The sequence below is a fragment of the Microtus ochrogaster genome (genome assembly GCF_000317375.1).
Source record: "Microtus ochrogaster isolate Prairie Vole_2 chromosome 14 unlocalized genomic scaffold, MicOch1.0 chr14_random_1, whole genome shotgun sequence".
In the NCBI taxonomy this organism is placed as follows: domain Eukaryota; kingdom Metazoa; phylum Chordata; class Mammalia; order Rodentia; family Cricetidae; genus Microtus; species Microtus ochrogaster.
This window is the reverse complement of record NW_004949096.1, coordinates 402,007-420,212: the sequence shown is the minus strand read 5'-3', so window position 1 is coordinate 420,212 and position 18,206 is coordinate 402,007. Positions and strand designations below refer to the sequence as shown.

Below are 18,206 nucleotides of genomic sequence, written 5' to 3'. Positions count from 1 at the left end.
CTTGAAACACAGTACCCACCAGAGCATGAGAAAGCCACCCAACCATCCCACAAGGGCAATCTCTTCATGGTGCAGGGTGAAGGTGACCCCCTGATACTCTGAAGATAGGTCATTCCCAAAGCCCAACAGAAAGAAGTTGGCTGTGGTCAGGGGTCTGGATGGACCACGCCATGTTGATGGCATGATTACCTATTTAAAAGATGTCCAACTGGCTTTGAGATTCAAACACGATACAACCACCAGACTCCTGCATTTTCTTTTTGAATAGACTTTAATTGACAGCCAAGTGAAAAAAAATGCAGGTTACATTTTTAGTATTATCATTAATACACTGTAAGATTGACATCCACACAGTGATGAATCTAATATCCATACACCTCCTAATTTTAGTTGACAAAGAGCACATCATATATACATATATATTTACACAGTATTTCAAGCAACAGTAAATAATAAACTCCCTCCCTTTAAAAAACAACAACAACACACACACACACCTTTAAACAATGGATTTCCTCACAATAATATATCTTTTTGTTTCCCCCACATACTTGCAGAGTCAAAGATACTTAAGTTACTTAAGAACAGTCTTACCAGTGAAGATCCTGGACCAGCCCCTAGTTTCTCTTAAAGTCATTTTAATTTTTACAACTCGAAGCCACATAGCCAGTGTGGTCTTTACATTCTAAAGAGACCCCAGATGATGAAAATGAATTCTTCCATTTCCTTTGCATGAAAAGGAAAGTACATCTCTGAAGATGTACCTAATTACAGCTAAAAAATAAATCAAAACATTTTTTAAAATCTCTGCTCTTTGAACATTATTTCTTAAGAGCACGGTGCTAATGTTAGCAATGACTAGCTGAACAGGAAGGTTCCTTCAGGTTTCTATGTAGAGGTTCCGGTTAATTCTAATCCTAAAACCTATGAGCTTTACAAGAATTCCTGCCTTCCAGGATTCCGGGTTTGCAGCCTGACCTCTGAAATTCTGGGCGGGACTTGCCAACCCTGGTGCTTTGCTCTCTGATTTATTTCTTTCTAGGGCTGTTAGTAAATGGGAACCATGACAAAGTTTACATTAGCAGACACACACACCATGCCCTGGCCTATAAATATCCCATGATGGAAAATGGAACACTCGCTCCCATCCTGGTGAAAACACGCATGAAGGAGAAGAGGGAGGTAGGGGGACATTAGCAACAATGTATCTTCTAACAGTGGAAAGTTCGGCCGAAATGGCAATGCTCTTTCAACCAGCAAGACATCTCGAGCCACTTTTTCAGGCCTGTGAGTTAGCCAAAAGGAGGTGGAGCACAGACTCCTCCCAGCAGACCTGATAGGGTGTAGCCAAACACGTGTGCAGTCTTGGAAGTTGGATGACGACCCACCGTCAAATCACTCTGTAGATGAGTGGGGAGGAATTTCGAAATCGGGTTTGGAAGCGGTTTGCACACTGTCCTGCCTGGGATGCTGAGTTGTCCCCCCGTCGGACCCCTCAAAGCGCCAGCTGGAGTTTGGTCATGTTTCTCTGGTGCATGTTGTGATGGCGGACTAATTCATCTGACCGCGCGAACTTTTTCTGACAACTGTGCCACCGACAGCTGAAGGGCTTTTCACCTGTTGACACAATTGCCAGTTAGAGACGCTTGCAGCAGAGTGACTGGGCGCAGGTTCAACTATCAAAGGCCCCGAGCTAAATCACCACCAGATACCCGCCCTGGACTCCCCTGGGTCACTCCCTAAGCTAACCAACTGGTTCCTCACTGGCAACCTGGGGTTAGCAAAACCTTTCCAGGGCTTGAAAACCAGAAGCACTATAAACATATTAAAACGGAAAACTTGGCAAATGAGAGAAAAACAACTCATACATTAAGGAAGTTTAGGAAACCTCTGTCTCATCTCTTAGGATACTCTGTGACCTGTGCAAATGTTCTCCTTTTGCTGTCTAGGTGGGACCTACGCCGCAAGGGTCTGAACCCTGGATACTGTTGATTGATGGCTGCCCTGGACTGCTACCTTCCATACTATTGATTGACAGCTGGTCAGCAATAGATCTGGGACTGAAGCTCTACTCTCTCTATGTAGCATGAACACCATTTATATCCTATTTGATTATGTTTAATAGAGAGGATGACTCAGAACCTAGCTACGTTAGAGGGGAGAGTCTAGCAACAACATTGGTTCCTTCAAATGGTGAAGACTGTTCCATTTCAGGAACCCCCTTTCTCATTAGAGATAATAGCTTCTATGTAATGCCTAACATACAAGCATCACTTATAGATGTATGTTCATTGCCTTGTATGTTTCTCAAAACAGCCTCACAAAGAAATTTTATCTTCACTCTACCGGTGAGGTTGCATGACTGTTATGGACACATCCAGGCAGGGTTCAAACCCAGGCATAGCTAATCCTGAAGCCTACACTCATCCCTGTGCCTTCCCCCTGTCCACCCCAGGGCTTGCTAAGCCCTGTGCCACCTGGAGGATCTTCCTGGGGTGTTGAGAGTCCCACTGAGAAATGTCCCAAGAGATGTGGTGCTTGGGGGCCAGACTGGGTGACTGATCAATGGCATCAAGTCGTTTGTTGGTGGCACAGGTTTGCAGGCAATGAGTTATGCTGGGGCAATCTCCAGACTATTACCACGGAACTAAAAGACAATTTGCCAAAAAGACCCAAAGAAGGAGAACAAGACGGGGGTGCAGGTGCTCTGACGGTATCTGAAGGTACGAGCCGTCTGTGTTGGGGACCGGGAGCTCCCCCAGAAACTTGCAAGGCCTTCTGGCCTCCTACTCAGCGTCCACCTGCTTTTCCTGCTCTGGTTCCTGCCTGCCACCCCCACCTTCTCATGGGCACTTTTTAACTCTTTCTCATACTGGTTCCCTAGTGACACCAGCTTGGCTATTCTGGCCCTCTCTCCTCAAAAGTTACCTGGCTTTTGAGCATGACTATTTGAACACATGTTCTTTATCCAGGCGAAAGAACAATAGGGATGAGGTGGGGCAGAACAGTCACCGCTGACGTTGCTATCCAGCTGCTAGTGGCTCTGGGCAAACCATTTCATCACTATCCACCATAGACTCTGCTGTTAAATGAAGGTTAAACCGCCTACCCTATACTTCTTCCAAGCTGCTGTAAAGATGGTGTGCTAACCTACAACATGGCTCTGCTTCCTAAGGAAGCACAGGAGTCACAAGGGCAGAGCTATTGTCACTGGGAATCTCAGCAGCTTGTGGCCAAGCAGTGTTTCAGCAGCCAGTGGCTATGTCCATGGCCCGTTCTCCTTTCTGTGCTAGTATAAAGGAAATACATCCATGAGTTCCTGTTAACCTAGCAAAAACCTAGACTTCTCATGGAACTTTAAGTAAGCGAAAAATGTGGGCTCTAATCAGGGCTGTGAAACCTGAGCTCTCAGGAGAACGGAGGATCTCGAATTTCTGATCATGCTGCTGGTTGACTGTTCTATCAGTGTTGAGTGATACAGCAAATTGGCATGATGGGGACCAACGTATCTCCCCTCCTTTGCTCTGACCCCCTGGACACTCTCTTCCCATCTCTTTCCTACTCAGTGCTCTCCCACCCTTTCTCTGGAAAACGCCATCATTGACCATGTCGGGGTAGCTAGACACTCCCATTCAACTCTAGAATTTTTACATGACTCTTCATTACACTCTCACTCAACAGTAGCTTAAAAAAAATAATGAAGAATAAATGTGAAGAAAAGTTTACGCACTTGTTTTACCTGTATGAGTCCTGGTGTGCGTCTTCAGGTGGTCGGACCGCGAAAACTTGCGCTGACAAGTTTTACACTGGAATGGTTTCACACCTAAACGGACAGAGAAGGTCTAGCCTCGGCCCTAACAATGCGAGGCACAGTGACACACATAAGGCCGGCTTTCTGGTAGCTGGAGAAGCCTGGCATATCCATCTCATCGGCCGGGTCTGTGTCTACCTGGACCTCACATTTCCTTGAGCCCCAGGCCCAGCAGAAGCTACCTGGTTCTGTGCAGCAACCTCCAGGTGCTGCTCCTTACTTGGGAACCACAAACATCCAGCTCTCACAGGCAGGCAAGTGTCATAGACTGAGGAAAGTGGACCACTGTACGCTGGCTCCTCTCCATCGCCCTGGCTCCTAACTGAACCTCAGCGGGTCACCAGCCTGCTGCGGGATCTCCCTTGTGCTGTGTTCTCATGAGAAAAGTGAGTCATTTCCTTTCTTTTCGCTCTTTCCTTTGTAAAGAAAGACTTATTTTTTTATTGTTCATGTGATGTGTGTGTCTGTGTGAGTGTATGTCATGTGTCGCGGTGCCCTTGGGGTCCAGAAGAGAACATCAGATTCCCCAGAGCTGTGGTTACAGACACTGCCTGATATGGAAGCTGGGGACTGGACCCAAGTCCTCTTGAATAAGTGTCCTCAACTGCCAAGCCACCATCTCCACAGCCCCTCTCTTTTCTAAAAGACAAATCTCCAGATGAGGGGAAGAAAGTTGGAAGAATTAAATGGATAGATAGATCACTCTTTTATCCGTGTTCAGGAGAAGACGGCCACAAAGTCAGCTCTAACCCAACAGCCTGTGGCTGCTGGCAATGAGAAGTTAACCCACAAACCTGTGTGTCTCCTTTGGTGTCTTTTGAGCTGGTCAGAGCGAGAAAACCTTCTCTCACAATCCTTGAAGTCACACTGGTATGGTTTCTCACCTTAGGGAAGACACATATTGTTTCTGAGTACAACACTGGAAATTCGACCCCATCACTGGCAAACCCTCCTGAATGCAGATGAAGGGACCTCCAGATGCCCAAGTGCTTCCAGAGAGCTTGTTAGGGTAGTGCTGTAGACTTCCAGGAAGGTAAGAACCCCACCTACACACACGCCCATGGACACCAGGAGGAAGAATAAGGAAGCTCCAGGACTTAGGGTGTTGGGTGTGGCACAGTCCCCTTGCTGTGAAATGGAGCCAGTAATCTGACAACTGCAAAGGGTTCATGAACAGATTAGACCAGACCTTGTGGAGAGGGAAGACTGGTGCCTAGAACGGAGGCAATGCTCAAAAAATACATATATTAGCAGCGACTATTTAAAGAAGTAAAAAAGAAAAGAGAAAGAAAGAAAAAAAGTTAAGATAGAATTTGGGGTAGATGAGCCTTGAGGCTGGCCTCATGAATTAAGTGTTCCATGTTTTACAGCCTGAATATCTGGTGTTCTCTGCTTCTGACTTCTTGTTCTTGGGTCCAACATAAATGACTCCATGGTGGAGAGACAACTCAATTAAGCCAGGAGCCGACACATTTAGCAAGATTGTTCTTCTTTCATCTGAAAGGAGTCAGCAGAAGGATTGTGCAATCCTGGACTCAGAAAGAAGGGCCACACCCCTGTAGCCAAAGGAAAACTTCAGCCAAATGCTGAGAAGAGCCCCCCTGGAGTGCATTGAGCTTCTGCAAGGGTCCCCACCTCCTGGAATTCTGAGTCACTGAATTCTGGGATAGAGAGCAAGCTACTCGGAGGTCAGTAAAGTCTGTCCTTTGATGGGCAGCTCCAAGCCGCCTTTTCTGCTCAGGACTGCTTATGCTTCCCCTTGGCCTTTCTGTGTGTCTCCTGTAACTGACCTCACCACTCCTGAGCCCTCCTAACTCAACACCCTTCACCTTAATGTCTCCATCCCTACCCATCAAAGTGTTAGCCCTCACAAACGCCACTTGTTCTGCAATGCTATCTTATGAAATACCCCCACAGCTCATGCATTTCGCCCCTTGGTCAGAAGCTCACAGTGCCATTTTGAGAGACGGTGGGACCTTTAGAAAGAGAAGCCTTACAGGAAAAAGTGGGTGTGGCCCCTGAGGCTTAGAGCCTGGTACACTTCTGGCTCCTCTGTCCTGTCTCCCTCTGTTTCTTGGTCCAGAGATGTGAACAAGCAGCCTCGTTCTTCTCTCGTCAAGGCCAAAGATGTTCCCACCGCTGTACCGTCCCTGCTGTAATAAACTGTGCCCTCAAACAGGGAGCCAAACGAATCTGCTTGTCAGGTGACAGTGACCATGGGACAGCCTGCTTGGAGATTCAATGGCCTTGTTCATATCACAGAATTAATTCTAGAACCTCTAAGTGTGCATTTGGACCTCCCCGTCAGAGTCTATAGTAACTTTGTCTATCAATCTCTGGGCCATCTGATTGTACTGTCCCTGGCTTATCTTCCCTGCTAAAGATAGCAATAGTCCCTCAGAAAGAACACTAACTTTTTTTTTTAATTTAGGCTTAGAAACACAGAGAGAGGCCTATGCTACAACTCCTGTAGTAGAATTTGATCCCATTTCCTCTAGGCCTAAGAATTGTACAGTGTAGGCATTACCAGCTTCATTGTCCTACAAGGTGCGTGGAGTAAAGGGTTGTGGAGCAATTGGCCCAAGGTCTCACCAGTTGGTGGGTGAATGCAACGTTCAAACAAGGGCCACTTTTCTCCTATGGCGAATGCTTTACACCACCCTGTTTCACTTCCCTGCAGATGGCTTACTTGCTATGGTGGGAACGAGCATGCAAACAGTCCTGCAGCCTTGGCCGGTTGCTATGGCCTGACCTATGATGGTGCCAGCCTTCCATCCCACAAGTCACCTGTGTCCTTAGCAGTGTGAGAGTCCAGAATGGGAGCTCATGCGCCACCACTGCTTGAGTCTGGGCAGTGGACACACTTACCAGTGTGCTTCCGGCTGTGCATCTGTAAGTGGGACAGCTTAAAATATCTCTTATTGCAGCCTGGGTAAGCACACATGAAAGGACGTTTCTCACTGGTCTCAGAGGCTGACCGGACGAGAGTTGGGGCCACTCCAGACACACGTCGCACATCCTGCAGGCAAAATGTAAGAGATGTGGAGACCTCGTACCACATGTGAGCATTCATGCCAGTGCCATAGGAAACTGAGCACTGAAATATACCAAAGGAGGAGAAGGTAGGTATGATAGGAGACCAAAAAATATTTGCCTCCATCCCTAGTTCCTGTGGCAGACATCACTAATGGATGATAGATTAGGAAATTCTATGATGCAGTGTTCTGATGGTATTACTGCTTAGCACCAGAACTTTGATTTGAAATGAAGTCTCTTTGGGGTCCCTGGTACAGACCTCTAGAGAAGAAACATTAGTGTCTGGAAAAGCTCCCAATTTATCTCTCACTTGGGACAGCGAGATCTAGAATCCCAGAGTCCCAGACTGCATGTATGCTCTCCCAGCTGCAGGCTCGGCCATGTGATTATGGACTCAGTAAGAAAATGGATGAGAAAGTTGTTAGTAGTGAAAGACATGAGACACTGAGTGAGGCCCAACCTGACCGGAGCTTTACAAGTAAATAGATGATACACCAGTCTCTGGGTCTGGGGCCTCTAAATCCACCAGAATCCTGTAGCATAATCAGCGTGTTCTTTAGCAGTGACACAGGCAAGCACCAGAAGCCATCTGCCTTCTGTGCCCTTTGCCTGTCCTTCCCACAACACCAACTGGTCCCTGCCTTCTAGCTGGGGAGGCAAATCTCCTCTCTTGCCCTCAAGCTCAGCGATTCCTGGATAGCAGGAGTGATTCTTCCTTGTCCAATTTCAGCTGTGCCATCAGGAACAAAGAGATGGATTGCTGGCACTGGAGCACCCCTGTGATGGTGTAAAGACCTGCAGCAACCACTAAGCCAGAGGTTCGCAACCTTCCTAATGCTACAACCCTTAAACACAGTTCCTCATGCTGTGGTTACCCCCAACTATAAAATTATTTCATTGCTACTTCATAACTATAATTTTGCTGCTGTTATGATTCATTTGTAAACACCTGATGGGTTAACTCAAGGACTCGCACCCCACAGATTGAGAACCACTGCTCTGAGCTCAACAACTTCCTCTCCCATGTGTTTTCTAATCGACACACACTCACATTCTTGTCCCTAATTCACTCGCCTTGCCTTGCCCTGAGAAAAAGTTCTGTAGCATCGTGCTGTAAATACGGTATTAGAATGCCATAGTATGTCAACCGTTTGCCTTTCTCCCTGGGTATTCACGTAAATGATGGTATACAAGGAAATGGCAGGTTGCGGTTTGTTTGGTGTAATCTAGAAGAAAAAAAGTAGGGAAATAACATCTGTAGGGAGCGGAGTCTACTAAAGGCCCTGACAGTGGCTCTGATAACCGAATCTGGATGGGAAGGAAGGCACATTAACCTCTTCCGTCTCTTCCCACCCTAGACGAAGACTATGTAGGACTTAGGCTGAAAAGCAGCTGGTGCTGTCAGGCTGCGGTCTGGCAAAGGACGCCGATGATGTCTACTGCGAGACACTCAGATGAAATTCTGTGACATCCCCACCTTTCTGTGGCTTCTTCTTTCTCACCATGGAAAGGCTGGGATGACAGCGCACACTGGCTTCCATGAAGTGGAGCTCCTTGTCCATGTCCTCATACAGCTTCTTTTCAGGGTTTTAACTTCCCTTGAAAGGATACACTAGCTATTTCTCTTGTGGCAGTCCCTAGACAGGTTTGTAGATCACAAATGTGAATTCTTGATAACTGGGCCTCTAACTATTCAAAAGAAGCTGGGATAGGGGTGGGATCTCCCCTGAATAACCTACATCCTCTGCTCACCCTCAGTCCTTTCCCTCCTGTTTCTTCTAATAAACAATACTATTAAATTTCCACTAATAAACAATATTAATAAGCAAAATAAATATTGTGGAGCTCAATAAAATGTCTATTACACATCTCAGCACCCACTTCCTAGCTATGTGGTTTTAGACAAACCCCTTGTCTTCCCTCTTCAGTTTCCCCAACTATCATGTGTCTACCTCTTAGGAGTGCAGCGGGGGCCGCATCAGAGAACAAAGGATGTGCAAGGGAATCTGAAATCACCTTGCTAAGTCAAAGAAGCTAGCCTGAAAATACAATGGCGTATACAACACTCTGAGAAAGGGGCAGTGATGGTTGGGGAGAAAGAGGAACTGGAGAGGGCATGATGCACACAGTGGTGGAATGTGAGCATCTTTGAGACATTAAACTGTTCCATATGATAATAATAACAAGTGACATTATATGCATATCAAAACCCATGGGACTATACAACAAAACAGCTCAGTTACAATAACACACATACACCCACTGTAACAAGAGTAGCCTACCAGAGTACCTTCTGTGAAGGTCATAGCAGGAGGACACTGGAGCACTATGATTTCTGTGCATATGTTGTACAAACCTAGAAGCTAGATAAAGTTGATGTTTTAAAGTCTGTGTCTAAATCTCACTTCATAGAACATGTCCAGCCATAAGCGGTACTGTTGTTAATGCTAGTATCAACACTTGGAAGGTTATCTACCTTGGAGCACCTTACAACACAGATCAAATCTTAGAAATCAAGGGTCCTGGTCACTAATTCAAATGCAAATGATCCACATGGAAGAAAAGGACCGCCCACTGTGGAGAAGCAGAACGAATAATAACGGAGGAAAGGATGGAAGTCTGCAGGAAGTATCTTGGTTGCAGTCATGCAAGGCAGCATCTCTGCAAGGGCAGAAGGAGGGAGTCCCTTGGTAGCCCAGTGGAAAAGGTGCATCTCTGATGGCAAACACTTGCCAGGGCCATGTAGTCCATCAGCCGAGACTGCAGGGCAAGTGAGCAGAAGAACGGGCAGGGAAGGTGGCCTTTGGTTGGGCATCCTACCTGAATGCCTCGGAAGACTCCGTGGGTGTGAATTCTGTACTGGGCACCACAGAGGATGGGGGTTGCGTGGTTCTCACTCTCATACCCTGTGCCGTGGCTGCAAACACAAAGATTGAAGTTGGTTCAGGGCCACCTTTTGGAAATGCTGTGTCTTACCTTCTTCTATGAGGTCACTCTGGAACAGAGCTCTGTGAAAGCAGAGGCCACTCCTTCGAAGCGTCACCACCTTGCAGCAACCCCCCCAAACTCCCCCCCCCCGAGGCAAACTGTCTAGGTCTGTGCTTCATTCAGACAATCCAAGGAAAGTCACAGTGGCAGGAGCTCATCCCGGCAGCTTGTTTACAGCAGGCCAGCAGTGCAGTATCTCAGGAATGAGCAGAATGCCTCAGGGCTTCATGTGAAGCGCACTGGGGTTTTGTCAGCACCTCATGACTCAGTCCTTACCAGATAGCACCAAGAAAAGTGATGACATTTACAAGAAGAGATGTCACGTCCTCAGAAGGGGGTGGGGCGTGCAGTCTGTGGCTCCACTCAGTCCGCTGATGGGTTTTTCAGATCAAGTTAAGTGTGTGTGTGTGTGTGTGTGTGTGTGTGTGTGTGTTCCTGTGTGCGCAGTTGCATGTGCATTGTGTGTGAATGTGCTTTTAGAGAACCTGAATAGACATCCTGTATCTTCCTTGGTCTCTCTTCAACTTATTTTTTGAGACAGGGTCTCTCACTGAACCAAGAGTCCCCCAGTTCAGCTAGGCTGACTGCAGAGCGATCCCCAGGTATCCCCCTGTCTCTACTTCCCCGGCGCTGAGACTGCAAGCACACCTGGATTTTTTACATGGGTTCTGGGGAATTGACCTGAGGTCCTCATGTTTGCATGACAGCTACTTCACTGACTGATCCATCTTCCCACCCCCAACTTAACTCTTTGTGGCCATCGATGAGTGCCGGACGATTGTCCTTCATTCCAGGCTGACCCACCTCCTAGGAAAGGCATTACTTGGTGTAACTCGGGACCACAAGTAAGGCCTGGGGAATGTGGAGCCTCAAAAGGAACAACCTGCAAAGCCAGAATGTTCTGCTCTGAAAAGAGTCTCTCCTTCAGGTACAGTCCTGGAATCATTTTATTTGCAATCCAGCCAGCACAGAAACTCTCGTCCACACTGACAATATTTCAGAATTATATTGAGAGTCACTGTGGGCTTGGGGATGAATCAGTTTCTGTGCTTTCATCTCTGTGAAAGGAAGCAGCTTCTTCAAAAATACCTAGAAGCCCCACAAAAACATTAGCTAAAAAGTGGTCATATTACTCAGAAACCCTGGATGTATTCCTAAAACAAGTAAAAGCAGATATTAAAAAAAAGCGGTTGTGTATACTGTCCTCTAGAAGCATGGTTTATTCTCAAAAGTCAGTAATTAGAATCAACTTGGCAATCAACTTACAGAATAAACAAAGAAGTATATTCACACAGTGGAAGGCTATTTGGCAAAATAGGCATGAAGTTTTTATATGCTACTGTGAGTTTAAGAACAAAAGCACAAAAGATCATGTGCTGAAGAATTTGATTTACACAAAATGAGCAGAGTAAGTCAATTGATAGAAAGTAATTTAGTGATTGGTTGCCTGGGACAAATTGAGTTGGGAAAAACATGGGAATGATTACTGAAAATGTCCTAACTAGCTAGGAATGGCCACACAAGTCTGTAACTTTATTAGAAACCATTGTACTATATGCTCTTAGTAGGGTAGCTATACGGTGTGCAAAATCAACAAAACTCTTTGGAAATGTTTTCTAGCAAGCTGAGCATAGCAGTGCACACCTATAATCCTAGCACTTGGGAGATGGAGGCAGAGGGTCAGTTGAGACTACGTGAGACCTTTTCTCAAACAAACACACAAAGTAATAACCACAATAAACTTTGTAGTGGCATTGTTAAAGGCCTCCAAGTAAAATTAGCTGTCAGGCTAAGACCCTCTACCTCTGCTACTCTGGCATCATGGATATCAGGACGTAGACAGGTGATGAGACCCTGACCCTCTGCCTCGGCATAACGGAGACCAGGGTATAGACAGGTGACCTAGTCCATTAGCCCACTCTTATGGACTTAGGGAAGGCCTGACTGACTCATCCCTAACTCCCCAGGGGAAAGAATTCCTGGAAGAGAGAAGTGTTTGCCAGGAAGGCTGTAGCGTCCACACGGTCCAGGTCCACGGCAGCTGTAGGGTTTCACATTAAGTTCTGGCTCACACATTTTAGAAAGAAGGGTCTGTCTTCTTTGGACAGTTTGGGGAGGGAGGTGACTGTTCTGTTCCCCTAGCCTACTACACCATGTCTGTATATCTCATGATGACTGTTTCATTGGTGTCAGTTGGCTGAAATTCCCCCTTACTGCTGCCTTCTGGTAAGCCATAGAGAGTGTGGTATTATATCACAGCCATTTTTGTGTATCTCCTCCGCTCAACACTAAACTGGACCCTTGAGTACGGAGTCTGCTCTCCTTTCTGCATGTTGTATCCTTAGTAATCAGAGTAAGCACAGAGCCCATAAACATCCCCAGTATGGCCTGAGTCTAAATCCCCTTCCACATGCTAATCTTACGGTTCTTAAGCATAGTCTTCCAGGCTACAGGCTGTGTCGGCCATAACAGGGTGAAATGGGGTCTAAAGAGTTTAGAATTAGGACTATAACATGAATGCAAGAGGCTAGAGAAGCGGGCCTCATCTGAAGGGATTCCATCTAAATAACTCAGAATCAATACTTTAGTCAAGCACATATCCCTGAGACTGTGGTCCAGCAGGGCTTGGGTTGCTCGGTTTATTGTGGACGTAACTGCTTCTAGCGTGACTGAGAATGAATTAGCCCCATTGCACTCCAGCCACGGTGCTCTTTCCCAGTCTAATAAAATCTCCAACTCTCAAATTCCATCCCTAACTACCATGAACTGAGGAAGGGATCCATGGCCTGAGCTTAAAGATATCTTCGTTTTAGGTAGGAATCGTATTTTAAATTCTATCCGACTCATCCCAGCGAGTCATGTCCAGCTGCTGAAATCTTTCAGACTCTGGATTTGGCTTCCAAAACATTTGTTTTCTATCCCCAATCTCATATCATCTCTACATCTGAAAAGCATCTCTCCAGGGCTGAGGTAAGAGCTCAGTCAGCAAAGCATATGCCATGCAAGCAGAAGAAGCTGAGTTCAATCCCCAGAAGTCATGTAAAAATCAAGCATGGTGATATATGTTTGGAAGACCAGCCTGGGGAGGTAGAGACAGCTGCATCTCTGGAGCTCACTGACCAGCCAGTCTGAACTAATCAGCAAACTCCACGCCGATGAAGAGACCCTGTCTCAAAAAAACAACATAGATGATCCTCCAGGAACCACTCTGATGTCCTCTGGTCCGTGAGCATACACATGCACCCCAAATGCATATTCATAGACACGTATGCACACAAGAGGTGCTGGTGCATGGTATATGTTATATAATACATGTCAACTATTTTTCAGGGATATTGAGGTGATGGGACTCAAGAAGATCTCTCTGTGGTACAATTTGAAGGAAGCTATTATAGAAAAGTATCACACATGTGAATAGGATACAGTCTGTCGGGGCGGAAGTTACCCTACGACAGAAAGGCTCATGAAGACGATGGGGGGGTCAATGCAACCACAGAGTGTGAAACCCACCTGCCGGCTTAGATGAAGCCAAGTTTTATACCAGGATAACTCTCCTTACCTCAGCCCATGACTCTGCTGTGGGTAAAGCAAACCAAATCAGTGTGAGAGTAGACCTCACAAGGGCCCGGAGCTACAACGCCTGCCAAGAATGGCAAGAAGTGTAAGAGTCGTGGTGAAGATTTCCTAGAGGAAGGTTGCACATTCCAGAAAGAAGAATCCCAAACAACATGGAGACAGAAGGTGTTATTACAGAGCTGAGATGAGGGAGTGGGTTCTAGCACAGAGTATGGGCCCCAGCATGGCAATTAACCAAGGGCCCCCTTCTTCAGGCTGGAAAAGAACACAAAGCTTCCCTACTTCTCAACCCAGATAACGAGGGTAAGGGAGATGTACACATAGTGCAGTACATGAGCCAAGCATGAGAAAACCTTGCCTTCCTCAGGCTAAGAAAGTGTTCCTTTATAAAACACTGTTCCTATTTTTTGCCACCTCTTAATCTGCCTGTTAAAAATAAGATATTTGACTCAACTGAATGACAGAGGAAAAGAGTCCAGTGATCACAGCTCATATCACCAGGGAGGCCACAGGGATTTGCAGTAAGATGGGATAGGCATCTATGGGTCTGGTAGGAAGAAAGCTGCTGGGTTTGATACAGGCAGGTGAAGGTAGGAAAGAAGAAACTTGGGTGATGTGGTTACTTTTCCAAGGCTGAAAGAATACACTCTGCTCTAGAAGTCACTCACTAGGTTGACAAAGACATTTTAGATCATCTTTGGCATTATTGCCCAACCAACGACAAACCATCTATCTATAAGGCATTTACCCCCTCTCTATCATGCCCACAGAAGTTCTAAAAAACTATCAAAATATCTCTTTGTAATACAGATTCACCATATCAATTATCTTCAACTCTCAGAATGCTAATTCTACCACAAAAAAAAAAAAGGAGCAGACTTGGCTTTGGGTCTTGTATATGACTGAGTAACTTTGGTTCTTACTGGTCCGTTTTTCTTCTTCGAATTCTCTGAAAGATCCAGCTGGGTAATCTCCCTTACTGCTCCAGGTTTCCAGAACACAATGGCTTTTTCCCACTTGAAATTCAAGGCGCTCACCTATCTTAGCTCTTCCTCCATCTCTTTTAGGCTCTGAGTTTGCAGAGTATTGGACAAGAGGGGAATGGTTTGATGACAAAATGTGGGCTTGCTTCTATTTTGCTTAAAGCAAAGACACAAACTCAAATATTCATAAAGGGTCCGAGAGAATTGGTAGAAGTAAACTATGAAGACCCTGAGGAACCAATGACACTCCGGCAGAGAGGGACGTCAGCCACATAGCCTGTGTCACATCTCTGCTGGCTCACCACTGGCCCCATGAACCCCATGCTGGCATCTCTCCCCATCCTTGAGACTTCTCCATGATTTTATAAATTTTGCATTCTTACAAATAAATTCACTTTTAAAACCTATGTCTGACCTAAGAGCTACCAATCTGCATCCTCTATTTCCAAGGCTGAGTAGCGAAGCATAAATTATCAACCAAAAATTTCCCATCTTGATTCTGCTGTTTTCTCCTGAATGTCAATTAAATAAAAGTGGAGATGTGCCTGATGCTTTGAAAACTAGGCACCAGGCTCCTTCAACCCCTGAAAACTTGAAAGAATGTGTGGGCTCCTTTCTTTCAGCCACTCTGAGAGGGGAGTTTCCTCCCTTGTCTGTTTCTGTTTCTGGTACCTGCGCATGTGTCTTGGTCCCTTTTTTGCACACTGTACCCTCTCTCTCTCTCTGCCTCCTGCTGTTCTTCTGTAGTTAAGTTTCCCACTGCCGCCCTCTCATAGCAACACTGGTGCTTGCATGTAGACAACCGAACCTGCCCAGATAGTCCAGGAGCAACCCACCATTGCCACCTCAATACCTTAGCAGAATCACTACAACTGTGGCCACATACGGTGACATGCACAGCTTCAGAAATTAGAATCTGGGTATCTCTAGGTATTTAGCCTATCACACCGAGGGAACTAGTGTGTTCCAGTTCTTACAGATACAGTTAAAAAGTTAAATTGATCTGGATTATACATCTCCAGATTCCTCTGCGAACACACTGTTCTTGAATCTGAAAGCCTAAGTCCCAAGCCCACTTATAACATTCCCCGCCCCCGTGGCTATTGAGTCATCTCATGGTTTCTGCATCCAAGATTCAGCATTTGCAGGGTGAAGCTCATAACCTATTTTTCAGTTTCTTTTGAAGATTAAAGAGATGAACCATTCAGGAAGCAAAAGTTAAGTATCACTGAGTAACCATATCCCAGCAATATCCAGGAATTCGGTGTTTGTCAACACTCGGTGACCCACACTCATAAAAAAAAATATTTACTCCATATGCAGTTCATATGTATCTGGTGATGGAGATTGATAAAATTTGTATTTTTGATCTTGAGTACAACCCTGGAAACCATTAAAGATGCCTTTAAGGGTTTTAAACCCATCACCTTACTCCACGAACTTAGTCTCCCTGGCCCCTGTTCCTTGAAAAGTGGAAATAACAACGCCAGCCCTATATGGCCGCTGGAAACCCAACCCAGATCAGGAAAGCATTGTGCAACACTTGGAACAGAACAAACATTAAATAAATGTTCACTGTTGCTTTCATAGTTACCACTGTCATTGCATTACAAAATATTCTGAGGTTTAAGGAGAAGTTGAGTTATGTGTCCAAAGTCAGGGAAGGGCAATGGCAGAGCTGAGGTCTGAGTCCAGCCCAGTGCATGTCTGCTCTCTTTACAACTAACAGAACAATTTTGTGGTACAAATCCATCTTGTATCATCATGACACTTGAATGCCCTCCAGCTCTTTCCTCCGTGGTCTGGATCGAATAGGCCATGTTGATATTCTACAGCATAGCCAGGGAAAGGGGGAAGAAAAAGGGAATGGGTGCAACAAGTTGAGTTGAGCACACTGCTGCTTCTGCTGTGAGACCGTATTTAGCTGGGTGTTTTTATACTCCATAGGGGTTAGAGAGGTGGATCAGTCAGTAAAATGCTTGCTGCAGAAGCATGAAGATCTGACCTTAGCTCTCCAGCACTGATGCACAAATAAATAAATATGTAAAGCCAGCATGCCAAAGTGTACCTGCAATCCCAGCCCTTAGGGAGGTAGAGGCAGGAGGATTCCTGGAACTCGCTGACAGCCAGCCTAGCTGAATCAGAGAGCTCCAGGTTCAGTAGAAAGCCTGTCTTAAAAGGTAAGTGGGTAGTGATTGAGGAAGATGCATGGTGTTGGGTTCTGACCTATAAACACACACACACACACGCACACGCACACACACACGGGGCGGGGGGGAGGTACAGAGAGAGAACATGCAATGCTAATTGCTGCAAGTGTCCTACTTACAGGGGATGAGCAGTCCAAACTGCACAAGTCTTACAAAAACAATCTTTTTTTCTTTCCTTCTACCCACACAGAAGCGGCTACCAGCAGAGCACGTGCCTGGTGCCTTCATCCCCTGCAGCAGCTTTCACAGGCATAAAGTGTGCACCAAGACAGTCTGCTTTTCTACACAGCCTTAGAGAGCATCAACTTGTTTCCTCGGAAAGCTGCAGAAAGAGGAAAGTGTCCTTCACAGAACACAAATTATAAACCCTCTTCTTTCTAAAACTGTCTGCACTGAGGTCTGGCTGAGGAAAGAGAACATTTGAAGAGAAGCCTCTTTAGAAATGATTAATTCTGATATTCTACAGGCAAGGGAAGATTAATAAAAAGGAACTGAGCTTTTACAGACGAAGAAAACCAGAGCTTCCCTGAAATCCCTTATCAACAGAAGAAGTTTTTAAAAAATAGAGAAAGAAAAAAGAAAAAAAAGAAGAAAGAGCTTTTTGAAGGCAATTAGCATTAAATATAAATATTCAACAAGAAAGCATTTTGGTCTGTGGTTTTTCTCCCCCACCTCTAGTTATTGACCAGGTGTGCAAGACCCTACACTTAGACGCCATCATCACCTTCGTCTTCTCACCTCTACAGAGCTCATGAGGGAAGCGTGCAGACAACCTGGAGCTCTTGTGTATCAGAACATGGAATTTCCTCAGAAGGCTCTCTGCACCCTCCTTCCTCAACACCCAGCACATAACTATGAGATGTACAAGTAAGCGCTTGTCTCCTTTTGGCATTGACAATAAGCTTGGCTACAAGCCTTGGGGCCTATCACCTCTGCATTTAGTGTGCAATTTCACAGATAACAAAAAAGTAAAGGAGCCCCACTAAGAAACTGGACTTCCGTGAAGGTTAAGCACAGAGCCAAGCTGCGTTCTGCATCACTTACCGAATTACCCCTGCCTGAAGATAAAGGGACCCACAAGGAGTCAAGCCTCTAGAGCTCGTTATCTGATTACAGAGATACAGGAGCTCAAGGTCTGAAGCTACAAGTGGCAGAAGCCAGTAGAACTGCCACCAAACACCTGGGTGGGCTATCTCCCACATCAGCGGGGGCTAAGGCTTCAAGAGAGGACAGTCAAAATAAACAGCACAAGCTTCCCAAGGACTGCTCACCACAGAGCACGATGAACCACGACCATCTCAAACTGATCAGTACTAAGAACATGTCAGGACAAAGGACCTGGGCACCAACCCTGGGAGGTCCTGGAAGTCATCACTGAATGTTTAAGGATAGAGCAACACCAAGTGAAAAGCCAGCCTCCTTGTAGTCAGAAGAATCTCAAAAGCCACTTTCATGAATGCAGACAAGATCTTACTGGGAAAATGAGGAGACACCTGATTATCCATGATTAGAAGTAGTGAAAACCTGGCACAGAAGCTTCTAGATCACTGTGAGCACTACTATATTCTGTCTGACTGTGGTCACTGAAAGCAAGGTAAGTAG

The 18,206-nt window shown here is 45.8% G+C and overlaps 1 protein-coding gene across 1 annotated transcript in view; it reads right to left on the bottom strand.

The window, feature by feature from the left end:
- Nucleotides 1-260: 260 nt before the first annotated feature.
- The window catches only part of Wt1 (Wilms tumor 1), a 45,857-nt gene continuing 27,911 nt past the window's right edge, over nt 261-18,206 (bottom strand). The window contains exons 6-10 of the mRNA XM_005364021.3: nt 9,668-9,764; nt 6,680-6,830; nt 4,606-4,695; nt 3,731-3,823; nt 261-1,617 (exon numbers count right to left, since the gene is read on the bottom strand). Coding sequence (XP_005364078.1) covers nt 1,496-1,617; nt 3,731-3,823; nt 4,606-4,695; nt 6,680-6,830; nt 9,668-9,764 — 553 coding nt within the window. The 3' untranslated portion in view covers nt 261-1,495. The remainder of the gene's footprint in view (nt 1,618-3,730; nt 3,824-4,605; nt 4,696-6,679; nt 6,831-9,667; nt 9,765-18,206) is intronic.